General features: G+C 40.2%; 1 protein-coding gene across 2 annotated transcripts in view; it reads left to right on the top strand.

Moving 5' to 3' along the window:
* The window catches only part of specc1 (sperm antigen with calponin homology and coiled-coil domains 1), a 187,214-nt gene that overhangs the window by 134,983 nt on the left and 27,147 nt on the right, over window positions 1–25,084 (top strand). For both annotated transcript variants that reach the window (XM_018091444.2, XM_004911690.4), the window contains 2 exons: window positions 11,121–11,274; window positions 17,847–17,949. In XM_018091444.2, the coding sequence (XP_017946933.1) occupies window positions 11,121–11,274; window positions 17,847–17,949 (257 nt within the window). The remainder of the gene's footprint in view (window positions 1–11,120; window positions 11,275–17,846; window positions 17,950–25,084) is intronic.

Here is a 25,084-nt window from a genome sequence, read left to right as displayed (position 1 = left end):
CTTTTGCAAATGTAAAAGCCTCTAGACACCTTCTATACCCTTTGATGAGATTGTCTGGAGTATTGATTTTGGATGGCAGTATTTTTGACCATTCGTCCATACAAAGTCTCTCCAGTTCAGTTAAATTTGATGGCTGCTGAGCATGGACAGCTGAGCATGACCATCCCATAGATTTTCGATGATATTCAAGTTGTGGGATTGTGACGGCCATTCCATAATATTGTACTTCTCCCTCTGCATAAATGCCTTTGTAGATTTCCAACTCTGTTTAGGATCATTGTCTTGTAAGAACATCCAACCCTGTGTAACTTCAACTTTGTGACTGATGCTTGAACATTATCCTGAAGAATTTGTTGATACTGGGTTGAATTAATCTGACCCTTGACTTTATCAAGGGCCCCAGGCCCTGAACTAGTCACACAGCCCCACAGCATGATGGACCCTCCACCAAATCTGACAGTAGGTAGCAGGTGTTTTTCTTGTAATGCAGTGTTCTTCTACCACCATGCAAAGCGCTTTTTGTTATGACCAAATAACTCAATTTTTGTCTCATCAGTACAAAGCACTATGTTCCAAAATGACTGTGGCTTGTCTAAATGAGCTTTTGCATACAACAAGCGACTCTGTGGCGTGAATGCAGAAAGGGGCTCTTTCTCATCCCCCTGCCATACAGATGTTCTTTGTGCAAATTGCACTGAATTGTAGAACGATGCACAGATACACCATCTGCAGCAAGATGTTCTTGCATGTCTTTGGAGGTGATCTTTGGGTTGTCTGTAAGCATTCTCACAATTTGATTTCATTTCACACAACTAAAATACTGCTTCAGTAAAAGTCTTTGTTCAGAAAACACCCCAGTACTCAGATGTTCCTGGGAAATGAAAGATATACCACTGTTATTTTTTTTGCTGAAAGTGGAGTAAATTATTTTGCAGGCTGAGAGGGGTTCCCAAACTTTCTCATATGATTGTATTCCTGGAATGATAATATATACGTTATTTTTTCATATAAGGCAAGAGTATGAGTCACAAGGCACTTTCATTATTTATAATAGAAATGCAGGAAGACATCATTAATTGCATGGAAGAACCTTTTACTCCTTCTATACTACATCTATGCAAACACTATGTATAACCACTAGAAAATACTTCTCTTTACTCCGAAGTGCCCTTTTCTGGGTTAGACTCTTGCGGGGAGGGGGAGAGAGAAAAGATCCAAGAAATAAGAAAAAAGAAAAAAAGAAAAGAAAAAAAAAACCGAAAAAAGGAAAAACTGACAATACCTAAAGAATGAATAACAAAATGAGGTAGTAGGCCAGTTAACATGATATAAACTGTTGGTTAAGTATTCATTCTGGAGGTATAGTTTTCCTTCAAGTAAAAGATACAGATTAGTTCTGTGCCACCTTCTTAAAGGAAACACTAAAATTTTTATAGTAAAAAATCTATTCTACCCTGCTCCAATAATTGCCCTATCCTTCCCAGCATTTATTGTTTTAAATGCTTTATTAGAAAACACCTAGTAAAAATGTTGCATTCGGTCATTTTAAATACGGCGATATGGTGATCCAGAAGGTGCAGAATCCCCTATATGGCGATCAACATCGCCTCCTAGCCTGACTCCTTCCTATACAGAGGGAAGGCTAGGATTGATCAATCGATCGTCGCATAGGGGATTCTGCATCTTCTGGATCACCATATCACCGTATTTGAAATGCCCGGATGCAATGTTTTTCCAAGGTATTTTCCAAAAAAGCATTTAAAATAACAAACGCTGGGAAGGATAGGGCAATTATTGGGGCAGGGTAGAATAGATTTTTTACTTAAAAAGTTTTAGTGTTACTTTTCCTTCAGTGTAGAAATTCCTCCCAGTTGTGCTCAGTTGTATGACCAATTGGGTCAACAGGCATCAAACTCAAAACAATGTAGTAACATCGCTACACTATTCTTTTTTCCCACCATAAGGACCTCAGGACCCATTCTGAGCAGTGTAATCTAGAAGAGAGCACGTTAGTGTAAAGAGAAGTGTTACAAAGGGGTTGCACAAACCATCTGCAGTGGGGGGTACATATAAGAGCACCTATTGGGTATTGATATTGGTATGACCACTAGATAACGTTCCCTCTAAGTGTGTCTGCATGTACTCAATTATGACTTCAACACAAAGAACGAAGTTGGATAAGATACACTAATATGTATATCCATTAATAATTCAGTACTTTCTTACAACCAACCAAGATCTTTTTGGCACATGAGAGAGAGACAACATTCCCAGTAGGGTCCCTTGCCTTTGCCGAAGAATATGGCAGTCAGTAAAGGAAATTATCTGCTCCTAAATAACTAGTAATATCTGACTGTAAGATAAGGTTATGCTCAGATGTTAGTGACAACTTGGCTGGTGAAGCCTGGCATTTGATCCATAGTTAGCCTGATGGTTAGGGAATTTGTGTTCTTTCTGGATGTAGTGGTCACACAAAAAGAGATTAGTCAAAATGAAACCAGAATGAGTGGTGTTTTGCACATGTAGACTGCTGGTATGTACAGAACTGAAGACTCAATTGCTGCTGTAAGGTCCAGGCACTATAAAGGGCCCAACAGGAATCCTGATACCTGCAATTTCATTATGTGTGTGTAAAACCGATCTTGGAACCCAAAGTTTCAAGGGGGTTGGGCTTAAAATACATTTCTTAAGGCATTTACTGAAATAGTGGCATTGAAAATAGCATGGAAGAACAAGAACACCAAAGCATACTGTGATTAGATAACAACGGTTAAGGAAGTAAAGTAAATAACCATGGCCCAATGATCTGGTACACCCCCAGATGACATCAAAAGTTTTCATGCCAAGTAGCTGGATCATCAACCCATGACATTTTATATATTAGAGTCACGTTACTGTTTTTGTTTGCAACAGTAATGTCTTGTCTTCTCCATATACATATTATTTATCTCCTGTTTCAACCATTATATTACTAGAATAGTAACTGTCTGACAGCGTTGGACTGGGCCGGTGGGGCACCAGGTAAAAACTTGGTGGACCCCGGCACTTGTGGGCTCTAGTTGCCCCACCGACCCAGACCCATTCTCGTCTGACCTCTACTCCAGATTGCTGCCACATTGGAGTTTACAATGTATGGGTGATGAAGGGTTGCAGCATTGCGTATTCTTCGAAGGACTTGACAGTGACCTCATGGTTGGGGAGGAGGGCCCAGGGAGGGGCCCTGAGGTGGCAGCCCCAGAGGAAACAGGTCTGAGTATAAATAGTTAGGAAATAGTCTAAGAATCCTTCATATATGGGGTCTATTACTTGCCTTTTGGTAACATACAATACACAGTAATGTGGGCAGTCCCTAAAGACTATCATCTATTGAGCTCATTTAATGGGAACTGTTCAACTCTAACACATTCATTTACATGAGGCTAAGAGATTCAGGGGTCTAGTTAATGTCAGACCACATTAGGAGTCTATATTATGTGTTCTCTCCTAACTGCCAACCAAGCAGTATAAGACTGATAAAAATAATAGGAACCACTAGTGGTCCAATAATGTTTGGCCCAGAAAACAAGGGCTGCATTGTGCGCAATGCATTAAAACAACAGTGATGTAATGTTCTTAACAGAAGCCGCAGTGTTCACAGAGAGCACTGGGAGCGATGGGAAAAACTGTTCTGGAGCTTTAGGGAAGTCACCCCGAATCCAGTTCAAAGAGGCCCGGTCACAGCTGTACAATCTGAGCTATTTCTCTTGCAAAGGAAAGAACACAACGTGTATTCCATTTCTGCCATAAATCCCAGCAGCAGCAGTTCCTGTTCGCAGCTCAATGTAAATATACTGGAGTAAGGCTCGGAACGGCCGCTTTTCTTATGACTTCCTTATACTGTGAGGACTTCATATAGTTGGCTTTTTGTCAAGGGTAAACAATCAGCTGAATACACCCGTGATGTTTTGGTTTATTGTGCTCTGCGTGTTTCCTCTCCTTGGAGGATTAGTAGAACATACTGCACGCAAGAAGCTACACACGGCATTTTATAGAACCAGTGTCCTCCGGCAGTAGTGGTACCATTTAATGCCCATATGCCTTTGAACTGACATTTACTGACATATGTTCATAAATTTTCCTAGAAGTCAAGGTCCTACATTTCAATTCAGTACTCATGTGTATCTGTTCTAATGTGTGCTGACATATTTAATACATTGTATCAACCATCATCCATTCATTCGGTGTAATCTGTATTGTGATGAGCTCAAGCCTAAATGATACATACTGGCGACATGGACCAAAATCCCTAGAAAGAGGAATTTAAGGAAAATACATACATGCAGAATGAGCAAAAATAAAAGACTCTTTGAAAGGGTTGGACTAGCCCACAGGGATACCTTGACCCTGCTTGGCCCAGTCTCCTGCCCACCAGCCACCACCACTCTTTCATTTTTAACAGCAAAATAAGTAGTGCATTGGAGTAGGAACGGAAGTGGCTGGAGGTGGAGCAGCGAGCTGTGGTGGCTGGATGGTGGGTACCCAGTAGGCTCTTGGTACCCCAGTCCAACTCTGATTGGACATTAGTAAAGTAGCCAGAAGTTCAAAGTGGAATCAAGGGACACTAAAATCTACAGTTAGTATTGATGTTGGTATATATAGTTTATGTATGTGAGTGTATAGATAGGTCAGTATGGGTCTGTATGTGAGTGTATAGATAGGTCAGTATGGGTCTGTATGTGAGTGTATAGATAGGTCAGTATGGGTCTGTATGTGAGTGGATAGATAGGTCAGTATGGGTCTGTATGTGAGTGTATAGATAGGTCAGTGTGGGTCTGTATGTGAGTGTATAGATAGGTCAGTATGGGTCTGTATGTGAGTGGATAGATAGGTCAGTGTGGGTCTGTATGTGAGTGGATAGATAGGTCAGTGTGGGTCTGTATGTGAATGTATAGATAGGTCAGTATGGGTCTGTATGTGAGTGGATAGATAGGTCAGTATGGGTCTGTATGTGAGTGGATAGATAGGTCAGTATAGGTTTGTGTGTGAGTGTATAGATAGGTCAGTATGGGTCTGTATGTGAGTGGATAGATAGGTCAGTATGGGTCTGTATGTGAGTGGATAGATAGGTCAGTATAGGTTTGTGTGTGAGTGTATAGATAGGTCAGTATGGGTCTGTATGTGAGTGGATAGATAGGTCAGTATGGGTCTGTATGTGAGTGGATAGATAGGTCAGTATGGGTCTGTATGTGAGTGTATAGATAGGTCAGTATGGGTCTGTATGTGAGTGTATAGATAGGTCAGTGTGGGTCTGTATGTGAGTGTATAGATAGGTCAGTGTGGGTCTGTATGTGAGTGTATAGATAGGTCAGTATGGGTCTGTATGTGAGTGGATAGATAGGTCAGTGTGGGTCTGTATGTGAGTGGATAGATAGGTCAGTGTGGGTCTGTATGTGAGTGGATAGATAGGTCAGTGTGGGTCTGTATGTGAGTGGATAGATAGGTCAGTGTGGGTCTGTGTGTGAGTGGATAGATAGGTCAGTATAGGTTCTGTGATGTATGTGAGTGGATAGATAGGTCAGTGTGGGTCTGTATGTGAGTGTATAGATAAGTCAGTATGGGTCTGTATGTGAGTGTATAGATAGGTCAGTATGGGTCTGTATGTGAGTGGATAGATAGGTCAGTGTGGGTCTGTATGTGAGTGTATAGATAGGTCAGTGTGGGTCTGTATGTGAGTGGATAGATAGGTCAGTGTGGGTCTGTATGTGAGTGGATAGATAGGTCAGTATGGGTCTGTATGTGAGTGTATAGATAGGTCAGTATGGGTCTGTATGTGAGTGGATAGATAGGTCAGTATGGGTCTGTATGTGAGTGGATAGATAGGTCAGTGTGGGTCTGTATGTGAGTGGATAGATAGGTCAGTATGGGTCTGTATGTGAGTGGATAGATAGGTCAGTATGGGTCTGTATGTGAGTGGATAGATAGGTCAGTGTGGGTCTGTATGTGAGTATATAGATAGGTCAGTATGGGTCTGTATGTGAGTGTATAGATAGGTCAGTATGGGTCTGTATGTGAGTGTATAGATAGGTCAGTATGGGTCTGTATGTGAGTGGATAGATAGGTCAGTATGGGTCTGTATGTGAGTGGATAGATAGGTCAGTATGGGTCTGTATGTGAGTGGATAGATAGGTCAGTGTGGGTCTGTATGTGAGTGTATAGATAAGTCAGTATGGGTCTGTATGTGAGTGTATAGATAGGTCAGTATGGGTCTGTATGTGAGTGGATAGATAGGTCAGTGTGGGTCTGTATGTGAGTGTATAGATAGGTCAGTGTGGGTCTGTATGTGAGTGGATAGATAGGTCAGTGTGGGTCTGTATGTGAGTGGATAGATAGGTCAGTATGGGTCTGTATGTGAGTGTATAGATAGGTCAGTATGGGTCTGTATGTGAGTGGATAGATAGGTCAGTATGGGTCTGTATGTGAGTGGATAGATAGGTCAGTGTGGGTCTGTATGTGAGTGGATAGATAGGTCAGTATGGGTCTGTATGTGAGTGGATAGATAGGTCAGTATGGGTCTGTATGTGAGTGGATAGATAGGTCAGTGTGGGTCTGTATGTGAGTGGATAGATAGGTCAGCATGGGTCTGTATGTGAGTGTATAGATAGGTCAGTGTGGGTCTGTATGTGAGTGTATAGATAGGTCAGTATGGGTCTGTATGTGAGTGTATAGATAGGTCAGTGTGGGTCTGTATGTGAGTGGATAGATAGGTCAGTATGGGTCTGTATGTGAGTGTATAGATAGGTCAGTGTGGGTCTGTATGTGAGTGGATAGATAGGTCAGTATGGGTCTGTATGTGAGTGGATAGATAGGTCAGTGTGGGTCTGTATGTGAGTGGATAGATAGGTCAGTATGGGTCTGTATGTGAGTGGATAGATAGGTCAGTATGGGTCTGTATGTGAGTGGATAGATAGGTCAGTGTGGGTCTGTATGTGAGTGGATAGATAGGTCAGCATGGGTCTGTATGTGAGTGTATAGATAGGTCAGTGTGGGTCTGTATGTGAGTGTATAGATAGGTCAGTATGGGTCTGTATGTGAGTGTATAGATAGGTCAGTGTGGGTCTGTATGTGAGTGGATAGATAGGTCAGTATAGGTTTGTGTGTGCAGGGTTTACTTGGAAGGCTTGAACTTGATGGACTTTGGTCTTTTTTGAACCCAACTTGACTATGACACACTGGTTTGGTACATTTTTGTGTATAGACCGTGCCCAGTTTTTTCACCTCTCCCCATTTAAACCAAACCTACTGAAGGTAAAAAAATAAAATAGTTTTGTGCATCTCTCCCGAAAGAGGGTGAATTTCTCTGATTTTTTTTTTCCACTCCTCATATTGTATCTGGGTAGAAAATGTTGAAAAATGTACTATATAAATGGTACATCTTCCCTACTTCCTGCAGAGCTTTCTACACAGGGACTTTTTGTGACAGTCAGTAAGGGGCAATGTTTCTCAGGGTCCAGGTCCTGAAACAAAGACTAATGGGATTATATGTAAATGGATAAAATGCATTACGATTTTTGATGTTACTGGACCTTAAGGAGAAGCAGAGGAATGCTTGGTTGATATTCTGAGTGATAACCTTTGGACTTGGCACTGGATAACCGTTATTTTTCTCAGCGAGGAAATCCATACATCATAACATGCACCCTATCATGTCATTTTCTGAAAATTCAATGCCATTATTAAGTGTGTGTACATACAAGCCATTAGCTTTGTATAAAGAATACCATATTTGCTATTACTGTCATTGCCATCCTCTTTGTTGACTTTTGCAAAATCCATACGTTTCATCAATATTCCAGTCCCATATTAAGATTCATGTTTATTTATTATAAAGGAATGAACGTGTTTTCCGTCACGGTACCATAAATATGAATCCCGTTGCCCTAGAAACTGGTTCTTTTGTTCTATTCTGATGCTGGTGCAAAACCCTACCAGCTGCACTTACTACAGGCATCTGCAGATGGCCTTGGGCGGACACTTGCACCGAAATGGAAATTGTACATCTTGTAGCTGAAGTGATTCACTGCTGCAAATATAAATGATAAATACAGTCTTTGTGTCTCTAAAAAGCATTTTGTCCATAACATGTCTGCCTCCTCAACTTACTTTATGCAACTTTTTGAAAGTGTAAAACACGTGAACATAGTGAATAAAGAACCCCCTATTGTAATATATAAGAATATTATAAGCCACCAAGGAGCTTCATGACCCTATAAGGACATGAGGCTGAAGGCCGAATGCTTTTATACAGGTCAAGGAACTTTGAGGTGACTTCAAATATCCCATATTTTTCAGCAGGGGGTACTTTATTAAAATACATACATTTCAGTGAGTCTTGTGACAGAAATGACATCACTAAGCACGGATTATAATTGATGACATCACTAAGCACTGTATGTTCAAGGCTCTTGTGTATTATATACAGTAAGGATTAATGTCATTATAACTTAGTCATATGGCACCTCCTCCGAGCTTTACAGAAATTGTTCACTATTCACATCACCCAGTGGAGCTTACAATCTGGTTTATCACATTCACTAAATTTCATCAGGAGCCAAATAAACTGCTCGTATGTTGTCTATGAAAGTTTTCAATCATCCGGGTCAGGGTATACAGAGGTAAATCTAGAGCAACTGGACTCCTGCTGCTTTAAATTTACTTCTACTAGATACTGTTGTATGTTGCTGAAAGCTGTAGTCCAGCAACATCAGGTTTGTATTCTTTAAGCAATAATGCACAATTAAACTTTTCCAAAACTTTGCCCCAGCTCTCCACAGCCATTGGCTTAATTAAAATGTGAAAAATCGTCCAATGAAAATCTCAGCAGGACTGTCTATATCTGGTTCCATGTTCTAGCAAGTGAAATTGGAAACACATTTTTCTAGCACTAAATTATATTCTGTTCTTTATCCCCATGTCTGAGTGTGATATAATGAAGCCAAAAATTACATAATAATCTCTGTATGAAAGATTACAGCAGTTTGGCTGCCATATTGCTGGAAAACAGCATTTTCATTGGTGGATTCTTTTATTTTATGAATGAAGTTTTTGGTCAGTAGAATTCTCATTGGTTAATTTTCTTACATCTATGATTGTGTCTATTGGCAACTTCTATGGAAGACTAGGGGGTGCAATGGGACTGTGTTATGGTTGGGTTTAAGATACAGGTATGGGACCTGTTATCCAGAATCCTTGGGATCTGGGGTTTACTGAATAAGGGATCTTTCAATAATCTCCATATATTAAGGCTACTAAAAGTAATTTTCACATTAAATATAGGCAACAGGATTGTTTTGCCTCCAATAAGGATTCATTATATCGTGGTTGGGATCAAGTTCAAGGTACTGTTTTATTATTACAGAGAAAAAGGAAATCATTTGTAAAAATCTGATTTTTTTGCTTATAATGGAGTCTATGGGACATGACCTTCCTGTATTTCAGAACTTTCTGGATAATGGCTTTGCAGTTCCCATACCTGTATATGGGGAAAAGCAGGAAAACTAATGAATGCGAAAAAATTAGACAACTGGCCTTCAAAATATACATTATTTCACATTTCTATCAATCATTTTGGCAATTTTAGAGTCTCTGCTTGTTAATACCCCTATAATCGGATTGCACTGTTGCACAGAACAGCTTATTTTACTGTCACAAATTGCTTTGCTGCTGATGAAATAAATAAAAATGTTTTCTTATAATCTCCGCCGATGTCTCTGTCTAATGTAAATTGTCCCCAGGGTGCAACATTCCCGTGTCCTGACCCTGGGTATGTACATGTTGGCTAAATTATTGCAGAAGCCCGTTTGACACAATTTATTATTATCCATCAACAATCACTTGAGTCCCCTGGGTATCGTGGCACCAGCATCGCCTCATATTTGTGCTTCAGACATAACGCTCAATATAATGATTTGTGTCAGCAGCAGCAAATAAGCTCCAGAACCTTCACGTGTAGATCAAAATGGAATTTTTTGTCACGCTAGTTATTAAAGGACAACTAAATGAGGTACAGTTTGCTGTAGCTTTGGCACAGGTTTGCTGTATCAGTCCAGATGTACAGGAGCCCCCTGACACTTTGTGGGTGGTGGGCAAAGTACCTGTTTTTGTCACTTTGCACTTTTGCACTAGACCCTGATTAGTGCAATAAGTAAATAAGCCCCCAGGTCTCATTCACTATGTTGAGGATGTCAAACCAACTACAATAGAAGAGTTATACAGGTATAGGATCCGTTATTCAAAAAACCTATCATTCAGGAAGTTCCAAATTACAGGACTCCATTATAGACTCCATTATGAGCAAATAATTCAGATTTTGAAAAATGTTTTCCTTTTTCTCTGTAATAATAAAACAGAACCTTGTACTTGATCCCAACTAAGAGATAATGAATCCTTATTGGGGGCAGAACAGCCCTATTGGGTTTATTTAATGATAAACCCAATATGATAGATTTATTCTGGATAAAGGATTATTTAGTAGACTTAAGGTATAGAGATCCAATTTATGAAAAGATCCCTTATCCAGAAAGCATCAGGTCCCAAGCCATTCTGATAATAGGTCCTATACCTGTATAGGGAAAAGCAGGAGGTTGCTTTTTGTCAGTCTCAAACCAAGAACTCTTCAGGGCTTATTTATCAATTTTCGAATCTGTGAATTTGATTAAACTTGCATATTGAATGTTCACTTATTTATTAAAGTGGTAAACCTATGTGATTAAAAAAAAAAAAAAACTCAAAAACTTGAATTTTCAAGTTTGGAACTTGAATACAACTCATGAACTCAAATTACAAACTCGAATAAAACTCGTAAACTTGAATAGACAATATGGCTTGACTTTGCTTAGGACAACTCCCATTGACTTCTATAGATACTCGCAAGCTTTTAGATGCCGAAGCTTTACGTTTGAGTTTTCCATATTTTTTGCATTCAATAAATACCAGACATTCGAGTTTTCAAGCCATAACTCGAATTGGAGTTATGGTTTGAGAACTCAAATATAACTCGAAATAAAAAACCAAACTCGACTGTTGATAAATCACCCCGTCATGTTTTAGTAGAGATCATTAATGGTTTCCTTTTTTTTTTACAGATAAGTTGAAGGGACAAAGAGATGACTTTACACCTGATCGCTTTCCTCGCAAGAGCCCATCACTGGAGTCACTGAATACACACACAGCACTAGGCTTTGGTTCAAGAACATCTCCAATTGCCCTGGACAGTTTGAGTCACCACAGTAAAATAAGGTGAGAACCATATAAAGTTATGACTTTTAATCAGGGTGAGTCGGGGTGCTGGGCTTCGGTGTTTGTTATTATCATGGATCCAACTGAAGATAAATCTGCTCATACATAGCCACTTGCTCTGCAATCTGTTCTTTGCATAGTCTGGTTGTGTTTGTATTAGAATGGTGCCACTTCCACCGTGCAGTGTTTATAATAGCATTAATGTCCCATTCTCTTTGTGCAAGTCAGTAGCCCCTATTGATGCAACCTGCTGCTGGAATGTCCATGGTGGCAGAAATTCCATGGTTCCCTAGTGCCACTTGGACACTATTTATCATACTCAAAAGAACAAAAGTCTTTATATGTACAGCAGTGATGATGGGGCAATTAGTGCCAAGAGCTGTGTTATTGAATTATAATGTAGAACGGATGAAGAACATGACAATTTTCATTTTTTAAATACCTGTAAGAAACAGGATGCTGGTACAGGTATAGGACCCATTATCCAGAATACTCAGGACCAAGGGTATTCCGGATAAGGGGTCTTTCTGTAATTTGGAGCTCCATACCTTAAGTCTACTAAAAAATCAATAAAACATTAATTAAACTGAATAGGATTGTTTTGTATCCAATAAGGATTATTTATATCTTAGTTGGGATCAATTACAAGGAACTGTTTTATTTCTACAGAGAAAAAGGAAATCAGTTTTAAAATTCTGAATTGTTTGATTAAAATAGTGTCTATGGGAGATGAGCTTTCCGTAATTCGGAGCTTTCAGGATAATGGGTTTCCGGATAAGGGATCCCATACCTGTATTGAAATGCTGAACAACCAATGAAAAAAACAATAAAAAAAAACATTTCTTAAAGGAACAGTGTTCCCTATATACAAAACAGATTAAATTGCTATACCAAAACATTGCAGAATCATATTAAAATGTACAAAAACAATCAAGAAAATTAAAAAAACAATAAATAAATTATATAATCACCGGTTATGAACGTCAAACATCAATGTGTCTATTTAATGGTTAGCATATGGGCTATGGGAGTGAGTGTCCAGAAAGTTCCAAAACAAAAGGTAATGCTGAATCAATTACCATCTGAATGGCTAGGGTGAATGAGGGTAACAAGGCAATTTAGTGATAACAAGGAATTTATATCCCTGGTTAGCCTAGTAATCTTTTAAAGACTTTTCAAAAAGTTGCGTCGACTAATCGCCCCGTGTGTCTTCGGCCTTAGACTAGATACAATTCCAAACCCCATATCTAATAAAAGGCACAAAGTTTGCCCAGTAGCAGTAACCCATAGCAACCAATAAGATGTTTGCTTTTAAACAGATGACTGGTAAATTCTACATGCTGATTGGGTTCTACAGGTTACTGCTGCTGGGCAGACTTAGTGCCTTTTATTATATAACCAGTGGTACAACTATGTATAATGCAGACCCCATGGGGGGCCCAGGGCCGTGGGGTCTCCTGTACAATAGTCCCACCTTTCCTACCTTTAGCTAGAGCGGAGCAGTCGGGGCCGGAAAGTGCGGCGCGAGAGGGCCAGGAGGGGGGTGGGGGAGGAGGGATTGATCGTGCTTTGGCCCAAGTTTGACTTAAGGTGGCCATACACGCACCGATATTATCGTACGAAACCTCGTTTCGTACGATAATCGGTGCGTGTATGGCATGTCAGCGAGCCGACCGATATCGCAGGAAGCTGCTGAAATCGGTCGGCTCGCCGATCGGCCAAGTTAGAAAATTTTGATCGGGCGCCATAGAAGGCGCCTGACCAAAATTCTCCCTTCAGAGCTGAATCGGCAGAAGGAGGTAGAAATCCTATTGTTTCTACCTCCTTACCTGCCGATTCAGCCCTGAATGGTGTGTGGCGGATCTGACGATGTTTCGTGCGACCGACGGTCGTACGAAACATCGTGAGATCGCCACGTGTATGGCCAGCTTTAGGCATTCCAATACTGTAATAGGTTGTGGGCATCAGCACCACAGACAGCTCAGTTGAACAACATGTTACTGTGACAGCTGACTGCACTGTGTTATGATTGGTCCTTGTCTTTCAACCCCAGGCCAGAATCACTGTATTGTCAGGCACAAAATCAACCTCTTACTGCACCATTTGGTGCAGAACCTCAAATTTTCAAGGCCAAACTCTGACCCCATCTCTGCATATCGATGCCGAAATCCAGCCCATTTGTGAACCAACAGGCAATGCAGTTTAATAGAGTTTACATCCCCATTGTTTTTCTCTATATATGCACAAGAAGGCATGTTTTTATGCATATTTGCATTTATTACTGCAGCTATGATTCTGCTGATCAAATAACCACATACTGTCATAAAATGTTTCTTTGTATTCATGTTATAGGGCAACGTGGTGAAATGCTTACTCAGCTTTAGACTGCAAACACAGTACAATTAAAGGGGAACTCCACCCAAACACAACTTGCCCCCCTGTGATGTGGGAGGATCTTTCACAAATTTTGGTTTGGAAGCTGGAGTTGGTTTGGAAGCTTTAAGCTTCTCTGTGATATAGAAATACAGCTTAATGGAGAAGGAAAGGTTTAATCACTGGGGGGTGCCAAGTATTAGGCTCCCCCATTGATTGTAATCACTTACCTGATACCCCGGGTTGGTGCTCCTGTTAGGAGAAAACTGCACCGGCCCAGGGTATCTGCGAGCGAGTAATCCTCTTCTTTCCTTCGTCTTTTTTTAAAGTTCTGGGGCCAATGCAAGAGCACCCAGGACAAAGAAAGAAGCAGGAAGAAAATTGCTCTTACAGATACACCCTGGGCTGGTGCAGTTTTCTGCTAACAGGAGCACCAACCCGGGGTATCAGGTAAGTGATCAATCATTGGGGTGGTGCCTATACATTTACTTTGTTTCTGCAAATGTACTATGAATAGTAAGGCAAAATAGTGTCAGGAACATGTAATAACACACTCGACTCAATATAACATGTGTAATATATCACATATTCTATCCATTAGTAGAAGTCAGGCAGTCTTAGCAAGACACCTAAGGTCTTTATATGGTCACGGCACTTCTAATATGCTTTTATTTTGCAACAGGAAAATATAGTTCCTTGTATATGAGGGCTCTTCAGCCTGTAGCCTCCAGCTGTTGCTAAACTATACCATTCAGGGAATCTGGCAGCTGTAGTTTAATAACAGCTGGAGGGTTGCATTATAAATGAAATTGTCCCACCTGGGAATCTATTATGCCGGACAGACAAGTTTTGAACGTTGTGAATTCCAGCAGTCAACGTCTTTGACATATGGAAAAAGTTGTTTCTTCCCATTGAATCACATCTTTGCCTACATCCTTCCCATTGCAAAAATAAAGCAACCATCCATCCATCTGGCCAAGTCTTCATTGCACACTGGAGAGTTAAAGGAATTTTAACGCATTTAAGAAAATACTTCCTTCTATTCTGCTGGAAAAGCCTAGTATGAGCTGGTACTGGTTGGATATGGAGGTTCATTGCATTGGCTGCTTCAACCTTGACCCTGTCCCATAAATAACAGCTTTTGTTTTTTGCGCTAGAGGCCATTTCCGCTCTACAAAACCATGAACTAGAGGCAACTTTTATCTAAATGAGTTGTACTGGAATTCCTATCTGTCCACACAAGAAATAGCTTCTCTAATACAGGGAAACTTACTACAGGATCCGTTTAAATATGTTATTCTTGGAAAGCACTTGAACTTTAACGTTCTGCAGAAGCGTTTCCCACACCCAAATAACATGAGTTTAGGACAATTTACTTTACTTATATTTTCTTCATCCTTTTATTCTGTCCCTAACCATTATTTCTAAGAACATGCATTTATCCCAAATCAGAATGAAAAAAAAAAAAATTCTGCCTATAGAATTGTACCACAGTGTGGGCGTGGGCGTGGGCGTGGACATATTATATCCTCCATAACTGCTAAACTTGCCTGTGTCTCAAGAGTCCTGGGGATTGCAGTTTTAGTTCCCGGCCACATTAACACACATACTAGGGGAAGTTTTATTGGGCGAAGATTAACCCGACTGTATGTTTTTGGAGCCTGTAAGGGAAGTGGGGTACATGGGGTAATGCCATGAAGATAAGGAGTTAAGGAACTAGTGAAACCCATTTGTGGTAATGATCCCTTTGGAAGGGCCCAAGGAACCCCCCCTGCAAAAGTGGGGCACCACTTTCTGTTTCATCATTCAAAGGTTATTGGAGATTAAATGGATGATAGTGACCCCTTATCCTGGTGGGCCCAAGGAAATGTCCCTCATTGCCCATTTACTACAGCAGCCCTACTTAGGAACCCTGTGCTTCATGCTACCAATGTTAACCGCTACACCAGTCAGGTCCCATTTTTCCTGTATATACACAGGAATCATCTTGCCTGCCTTGTCCTATATTTTCTCCTGTTCTGACACTTTAATGTTTATAATCACTTTTCAGATATAACTGCATCGTCTTCCTCTGTTGTATTTGCCGTTTGTAAAGCATCCCCCAGCTGTCAATTTATCTCTCTCTGTGGACTCCTGGTGATATCATAGGTTTTTATGTTAAAATTAAGTGAAATGAAATTGATTAAGACATATTATGATTTTAATGTGCCACCTGCTTGAAACATGGGTCAAAGTAGGCTATAAAGAAGTCTGGTTGTCATGGGATACCAGTTTGGGAAACAATTTAATTATGAGCTCCATTTTCAACAAGGAAGATAGTACAGGAGTCAAACTCAGGCATCAGAGACCAGGGACATATCTACTGAACTACCTCTTAGAACAGCCAAATATGGCTTTTGAGCTGTAGGATTTTGGAAACTGAAACTCATGGGGTATTTTGACTTTGAGAGGCTCACATGGGAAAACTTGGGAAGAGTAAATGATTATTTATGTGGCTGTGGGACATGGATCTTATAGTGTATGGCCAGCTTCAGCCAGAAAATTGAGCAATTGGACAATTGAGGCAGTAAATGGCATTTATCTGCTTGGGACACTTCCCCTACTGCAGATCTTAAACAAGTAATAAATATAAAATGTGAAGCATTACCAATGTAACCTTCTGAATGAAGCTAAAAGAACAACTAAATCGTAAGTGTCACGATACTGTTTAACTGATCAGACATATAAGGATTTATTTATCATTGCGCTTTTACTAAGAAACTGACTTTCTGAACAGCAGGATTTATTATGGTGATGTCACTGATTTATTAACCGTTGTCTGTCTGAGATATGACTTTCCATTATTAGTAAATCATGATGCTTTTTGCATTTATGTGCTAATTGAAATTCTTATATTATACTTAATATGGGATAGTTGTGAAAGGTCAGAAGCCTTGCAGGATTAAGCACATATTTTTATTGATCGCATTTTTTTTTTTGTCTGTGGCGTCACTTCTGTTGTTCTATTTCTGTTTTGTAGCCTTTGCCCGGGATGAGCTAATGGCTTGTGAAAGATCATTTTACTTCTCTCCTCTGGTAATTGGATCAGTCAGTGTCTCACTTGGGCTAATGCCTAATCAAACCGTTATTAATGCCCAGCCAAAGAAAAAAAAACTTTATTGTGTTATGAAAAAAAAACTTTATCGTGTTTATTGTGTTATGAGATGACAGGCCAAAAATGTGATAGGAGCCATTTAGCAATAATTGCAAGCTTGTGTTAATGGGTAACAGATTGCACTACCGTGTGTATTTATACATAGTGGAACTATATTGCTCATTCATTTTTAATGCAGGGCTGTCTTTACACCCACTAGCTGTTTTTAATGGGGTGGTAGTGCATTATGGGGGGGATTGGACCCAGTGGGAATGTAAAGAACTTGGCTAACTGTGTCCAACGCATTCTTTCTGGGAAAGAGCAGAATTGAATTGTTAGGAAGTATGATGGGATAGGGTATATACGGAAAATGCTTTCCAAAACACTTGATAGGTAGCATGATATCACACAAATATGGGGTGCTCTACTCATGTTATAATTATCTAACTGAAGAAAATGCTTGACATCTTACTTAGTGTATTCCCCCATAAATAGTGGTACATTTGCACCTGGGCAGAAACATATAGCAGTCAGTCAGTGATTTGCTTTTGTTCAGTCGGCAGGAGAAAGAACAATAGAGACAAACATCAAATTTGTCACCAGGCCTGGACTGACAATCTGTGGGTTCTGGCAAATGCCAGAGGGGCTGCTGTAAGATGCCATAGACACTATTTATTGGGCTGGTGGGGGGCTGTTTGGGCCTCTGTGTACTTGAAATGCCAGGGCCTATTTTCACTTTGATTTTGAAAATTTGCCCAGTGTTTATAAATAACCCCCATCTGTCTTCTGGTCTCTGTGTGCTGTATTATGTGAGTTAAAGTTAAACTCGTGAACTTGTACTTATTGTCCCATTGTGATGTGACTATCACCAAAAACTATTTGGTCCTCGGTGCCTTCTACAAGTGAGCTGTAATTACTTGGTCCTTTAGAGAGCCATAAAAAACTATGGGGGCCTCAATGAAAAATATATTTTACAGGGCACTCATAGGCCTTGCACCATAGTATCTAGCTGCAAAAGGCTTGCTATGTGGTAATCCTCATTGGTTCTTTTTTATTTTATCTACAGTGTGGAAAGGAAGGACCCACTAGCTGCCTTGGCAAGAGAATACGGTGGCTCCAAAAGGAATGCTCTACTGAAATGGTGCCAGAAAAAAACTGAGGGGTACTCGGTAAGTGAAAACCCCTGATTTAGAGAACACAGACAGAGGGATGTAAAGCGCTGATCTGACATCCTGGGGTGGCATTTTTTCCTTTCAACACAGTGCTGTTGACAGGGCTATTGACGGTGGATAATGCTGATACTTTCCAATATAATGGGAATGGCAGTGCTTTTATGTAACATTATGGCAGCATCTGGCAAGGAAACATCTTATATAAATCTCTCTTTCTCACTCGCTCTTGCTCTCTATATATATATATATATATCTCCAAGGAAAGCATTTGTGTGTAACTTGTGTTAATGCCCTGCTGAGCACCTTATTGGATTTGGAAAGCAGAATCATTCACTTACTGAATTGTTATGGATTTTTAAAGGTCCCCTTGGGCGGCCTACTGTTTTCATCCTGTTGCTAGCAACATATTTCCCCTGGAAACTGCAAGAGATCTGCTTATAAGAGTCAAGTCCTAATTATTTTGCTATGACTTCCCTGGCTTTCTAGCCTTGGAACGTCCTGTCATTCCTAAATAACAGCACAGTATATATCCCGTAGAGCAGACTGTAAATAATAACCTTATCTTAAAGAGATGCACAGCACCTAATTTATTTCCAACAAATAAAATAGTACAGCCAAAGGCTGTGGATAATTAGCGGCAATAGAAGAGCTGGCACATAAGCGCTATAAGAACACCTTAAAGGAAATGTAAACTAAACAAATAAATAAAAACGATTTAGAGTGCTTTTTTTCAGCACTTTTTCCATTAGCATTAATTTTTTCCCCAGTTTAAAAGATATTAGCAGTTTTTACAAGCTGTTGAAACAATAGCACCACTTGTTATTCAGTTTTGCCAAGCAGCCTTAGTCGGCAGATTATTAAGGTAGTAGTAGTGGAAATTCTTACAATCTCGCTCTGCTCATTTATGTTTAATGAGCATCGAAAGTCATCTGATGTGTCTCAGCTCAGTTCTATGAAGGACTTTTCTCGCTGACTTAGCTTTCTGCCAACTGTGGGGTTTCCAGTGTAAGTTACTATTTAGCTCCCTATACCTCCTACTGCTAGAACTTCTCACACCCTGTGTCTGTGAAATGATTCAATTATCTTGAAACAATGGCTGTTTAACTAAGAAACAACAGAATGCAATAAATTATAAACATTTGCCTTTCCTTTCCTAAGATAATATATGTTGGCACGCCACTGGAATAGTTCTGTTGAGCTGAGTAATGCCATTGTTTGATTTCAGTGCGAAATGAAAATAAATTATTTCTATTTTTAGAGATAACCCTAAGGGTAAAGACACACTGAGCTGCTAGTAGCAGCTAATTGTCACGGCTACTAAGGCTGATGCCACACAAGGCCGATATACGCATGAAAATGCGAGACTTTGCATTCTCTCGCGTTTTCATGCGTATATCGGCTACATGTGCCTGCACCCGAGCGTATTCCATTCATTCGGGTGCAGGCACAAGTAGCAGGCGTAGGGCTGAATTTTCGGCAAGCGTTTTTCCACTTGCCGAAAATATCAGCCCTACGCCTCGTGTGGCATCAGCCTAAAGTAGACAATGCTGGTCATTTACTAATAATTGTCTCTATGTCTGATTTAGCAGAGTCAGTTCTCAGTACTGTCTATGGCGACGGACAGGGGGCGGTCTTGGTGCGCCCCTATTATTAATCCAGCCCTGCAGATGTGTTGATCTATTGGTTAAGTATTCATTCTAGGGGTAGAGTTTTTCCTTAAAGCTTTCAAGTAAGTAAATATTTCTGGCCTAGGGGTACTAACAGAGCTTTCAACTTGAGAGCAGAAATCAAATGCCACTAGCTATTCCACTTATTAGGTGTGTATCTGCTCCAACATTCTCATTTCCACTTGAGGGAAAGCAGGGTCATGCAGTCAATTACCGAGTAGGTGGTTTTCTTCCACATTGGATAGGCGCAAAGCTAAATCAGCCTTTCAGCTCATTGACCGACTGAGATGAGCAGTTAAGAAGGTACCTAATCTTATCAAAGGCATCTCGGCCAACATAAAAAGATTACAGTCTCTTGCAGTGCCGCTATCCCTGTATTTACCAGTATGGAAAGCCCTTTATTTTGCCATTTGACTGTTGGTATATGCAGTAATGATATCATTAGCAAACGGGAAGATATGCAGATCTGCCAGCCTTTGTTTGCTTTTTATGGAGTCCATCTGTCAAGTGGCCAAAAGCTCTTGTGATGAATGTTTAGTGCTGTATTTACTATTCACTGGATGACTCTGAGTTCAGCTCCATAAGTCAGATTTACGCTGTAAGGTTTAGGAGAACTCATTTGCTGCAGGGAACAGTTTTTCCCCTGATCCCCATGTCCCTGCTCCGTGTGCGTCAGACAGGGTCCTTTTCACTGATAGTATAGGGGTGACAGGCAGACAGGGGCATTTGAACCACCTCTTGCCATTAGCACAGTGCAGAAACCTGTTTCCTTAATAAATATATTCTTCTCTATGGCTTTACCCATGCTATAATTATAGGAGCAGGCAGCAGCGCCACATTAGCACTCCCTAGTGATGTGCAGGCCGATCTGAAACCAGTGGGTCAGGTGGATTGAGGCTGACACTCACACAACATATTTGGGTCTCGCCCTAACTGTGCCCCACTTTTTCTCCCAGCGGCACCTATTTATAGGCGCACACCTGCTCCACCCCCTCTGTGATGTCAGGCGCAGGTAAATAAGTAGATTCGGATCCACGGCTTGGGAGTGGGGGGTTAAGGTGGGGTGACTCGCACATCACTACTGCCCCCTCCTTTCATTCCCTAACCCTCCATTCAGCCCCATGGGCCCCGCACCCCCCAAGGTACCCCCATAGTATCCAACGCAAGTTTTGGTTTTTGCATTACACAGCCCTAAAAGATAAGGAAAATGTTCCAAAAATGTTACTACAAGTATTGGATCTGTTATCCGGACACTTGTTATCAAGAAACCTCTGAATTACAAGAATGCCATCTTCCATATACTGGATATTAATCAAAATTTGATTAAGTATTTTGATCTAGTGTATGATCATTTGATTATCAAATAATTCATAGTTTTGGGAATTATTTATTTTTCTCTCTACACCGGCTTCCTGTAATATGGATCTTTCTGAATAATAGGTTTCCGAAGAACGGATCCCATACCTGTAATAATAAAACAGTACCTTGTAGTTGATGGTAACTAAGCTGCATGAATCCATATTGGTGACAAAACAATCCTATTCGGTGTATTTGATGTTTACACTATTTTTTTAGTAGACTAAAGGTGGCCATACACACACCGCTAATATTGTACGAAACCCCGTTTCGTACGATATTCGGTGGGTGTATGGCAAGTCGGTGAGTCGACCGATATTGCAGGATCGGGCCGGTTAAAAGATTTTGATCGGGCGCCATAGAAGGCTCCTGATCAAAATCTGCCGTCAGGGCTGAATCGGGAGAAGGAGGTAGAAATCCTATTGTTTCTACCTCCTTATCTGCCGTTTCAGCCCTGAACGTTAGTGGCCGATTGTATGATCTTTCGTGCGACCACCTTTACGTTTTTGAGATTTAAATTACAGAAAGATCCCTTATCCAGAAAACCAGAGGTTCCAAGCATTCTGGCTAACAGCTCCCATACCTGTAGAACCTACTTGCCACCTTCTTTCAATAGATTATGTTAATTAAAATCACTGGAAATTGCTGCAAATTGATACGCTGCTTAAAATTACCTATCCTTCATTATTTTTATATTAATTATAGATTTACACCCCCTTTGCCGAATGAAGCATTAATTCTTACCTGCAAGATTAAATAAAAAGTGTAAAACTGATATCAAAGTGTTTTTAGCTACATCTAAAATAAACTGTATTAATGGAATCAAGCTGCACAGTTTGTTTTTGGGAACTATCTATGGGACCTGTTATCCAGAATGCTGGGGACCTGGTTCTTTTCAGATAAGGGGTTTTCTGTAATTTGGATCTCCATACCTGAAGTCTGCTAAAAAATAATTTCCACATTAATTAAATCCAATAGGATTGTTCTGCCTCCAATAAGGATTAATTCTAACTTGGTCGGGATCAAGTACAGGTACTGCTTTCTTACTACTGAGAAACAGGCAATTAATAATTAAAAATGTTAAATTATTTTATTAAAATAATGGCCTTCTCACAATCCTGAGCTTTATGGATAACAGGTTTCCAGATAATGGATCCCATACCTGTATAAAGTTCATCCATGTGAAGGTACCTGCTAGGTGACTGAGGCTGGCAATGATGTAGCTGGCTGCGTGTCGCTGGGTCTATGGGGTTGATGAATAGGCCTGTTGTGCAGTTCCTAGGAAGCAAACAGGATGTATGGGATGTTATGCATTCTCCGCTTTGCATTATCCTCTGCTGTCGAAGAGTGGGAAACATTCCAGCTTTCCTGACAGAATCCTTGGTACATCTCAGAGGAATGTCACAAAGGCACAAATATGAATCCCAGAAGGTAGGATTGAATCTTCAGCCTACAATAACAGGAATAGTAAATATACAGCATCCTTCCTCGTTCTGGGGGTGACTTATTTGTTTTTTGCTCTTTGGAAAAATGAAAAAATATTATGTATTTATTGAATCAATGAAAGATTGTGCCACGTACAACCCAAGAAGTGGGCATAGGTGAAGGGCACCAAAGGGGCCTGATGTTGACCCACTGGTCAATGAAAAGGCAGCCACTGTGTTATAATATTCAAAATGTGACAAATTCAACTTAATAGTGGCTCATTCTGTTGTGATATCACTTGAGGAATATTGGTGAGGGCGGCATGAGGTACCTTTAAAATTTATAACTCATTGCTTTCCATTTAGTCAACAGTGTTCACTTGGCTTCTGGTTCATCTGAGCACTGATCCCTAATATTAATGAGAACATTTTCCCAAAAGAAAATCACAGCAATCCTACATCCCGTTACAATATTTCAGAAGCCCTTACCTATTATAGAACAGGCAGAAAAACTTTAGAAAGCAGGGCTAATAAGGTGATAATTAGGTTACCACGAGTAAGAAAAATGAGTTGAATAACCTGATAAGGATTGATTCAACCCATGTAGCAGCTGGGGACATATGAAAGGCGCTGGGGGCACTGAGCCATACGTTCCTCATTGTGGCTTTTATTTATAGGGAAATAAATCCCAACATCAAGAGACCCAACATATTTAAATAAAAGGGCTTATTTAAGATAGCAGTGCAAAACGTGGACCCAAATTACCCTGTTTTTTATACCCATAATTCTTTGCAGATTCCAGCATAATAACAGGCGCCTGTAGCTGCAACTTGCAGGCGAAGGACTAATACGATAGCAAGAGCCGGCGCAAATGACAGGGAAACATAATTAAAGTAAAAAGTACTAACAACCTATATGAACTCCTATACCTTAGCAGAGGATGCCTGAATTCTCTTAATAAGATAAGGCAGCAGTATTGGGCAACTGTATATCAGTAATAACAGAACCTCAGAGTGACCTGACATTACCAGGCTCCCTCTCCATCTTAAACTGCTAATCTAATATTAATAACCAATACTGCTAGTTTCATGCTAGGTAATAGAAAGCTGAGTACCTACAGGCATTGCAATAACAGGCCTATGTTCTTTTTTTCTATTAATATTTATGTTTTTGAGTTTTTATATATTTTTTATGTATATATTAAAGGGAACCAGCAGCTGCTGATCCACCACAAACATAATGAGTGCTCGTGTGAGAAAGCGAGGAAAGTAGCATTATTTATAGTGATTTGTGGCTGAAATACAAATAGCTGCGAGCCAATCATCTTTGCCGCACCTACTTTTTATAGTACTTAAGGATGGCTAGATCTTTCCTGTTAATGTTACCCTAAATAAGGATTTTCAGCTATACAAAATTATATGAATTTGTGTGGTTTAGCATTGTTCTTTGTTGCTGAACACCATTATAAGCTCCTAAAATGGGGGTTAATTTCCCGAACAACCAGAGAATAGTGTTGGAATTGAAAGGGAAGATGAATATGAAAGGGACTGAAAAAAATAGCAGATAAAAAATAATAGCAACGCCAACATTTCCATTGTTATGGAGGTTTTGGCCTGCTTTTTTATTTCTCTGCTGCTGATAATAAAATGCTGAAAACTTGAATTTTCAGCTGCAGTTCAGAAAGAACCAGAATAGGATTTTTATGTAGTCTCTTATAATCTTCGCCTAGAATTGGTTCAGCTGTGATATACAACCAGTGATTTTTATTTTTCTGGCTTGGAAGCAAGTTTTGGTTGCATAAAAACCAGGTGTACTGCCAAACAGAGCCTCCTGTAGGCTGCTAGTTAACATGGGGGATACCAAATAGCCAATCATAGCTCTTATTGGTCACCCTTGGAATATATATCCATGCTTCTGTTGCTCCCCAACTCAACCAACTTTTTACATTTAATAGTGGCTCCTGGGTTAACAAAGTTTGGGGATCCCTGATCTGTAACATCCCAATTGTAAACATGAAGGTGAATTTCCCCTTCAGCTCTGCAGTTGTTTTCATGAAGCTGTCACTTTATTCTGTGGGTTATAGTTTGTCTGTAGAGCCTCAGGTTTACTGATACTGAGCCCTGTGACAGAGCAGGATATGACTTTGGAGAGAATGACCCTTATTCCTCCTTGTCTGCAGTCATACAATTATTGTTTAGATATTTCTGTAGCCATAATCTCATCTTGGTCTGGGCCACATGCTGCCATATGTACTGCCTCTTGGTCCACAAAAAAAAACTTAAGAAATTCCCTGCAAGAATGAGCTGAGCCCACGTGTCTCTTTAAGATGTCTCAGATCACCTCGTAGGAGGGAAAGATCACATTTCTGAAATGTGTCCCAATAAGAAATGAGAGAGAGATTAGGGAAGGGGGAAAATTTGCCGGGCTGGGCAGCCCTGGAATGTACAGACTGTGCTGCACTGTAGAATGGACAAGAAACAATTTGGAAAGAACAAGTTTTCCCGCATTTTATTATCAGCAGCAGGGAAAGGGAATGCAGAATAAAACCATGCGTGGCCAAAACGGAAATTATCCCTGAGTTATTCAGTGCCTCCCCAGGCTTTATCTCTTATTCACTGTCCCAGCATCCTGCGTTTAAACACGTATCCCCTGCTTGGGTATGAAAGCTTTTATTAGTTTAGCAAG

This window comes from Xenopus tropicalis, chromosome 2 (assembly GCF_000004195.4).
Source record: "Xenopus tropicalis strain Nigerian chromosome 2, UCB_Xtro_10.0, whole genome shotgun sequence".
Lineage (NCBI taxonomy): Eukaryota > Metazoa > Chordata > Amphibia > Anura > Pipidae > Xenopus > Xenopus tropicalis.
The sequence above is the reverse complement of the archived record's forward strand: the minus strand, read 5'-3'. Positions and strand labels throughout refer to the sequence as shown.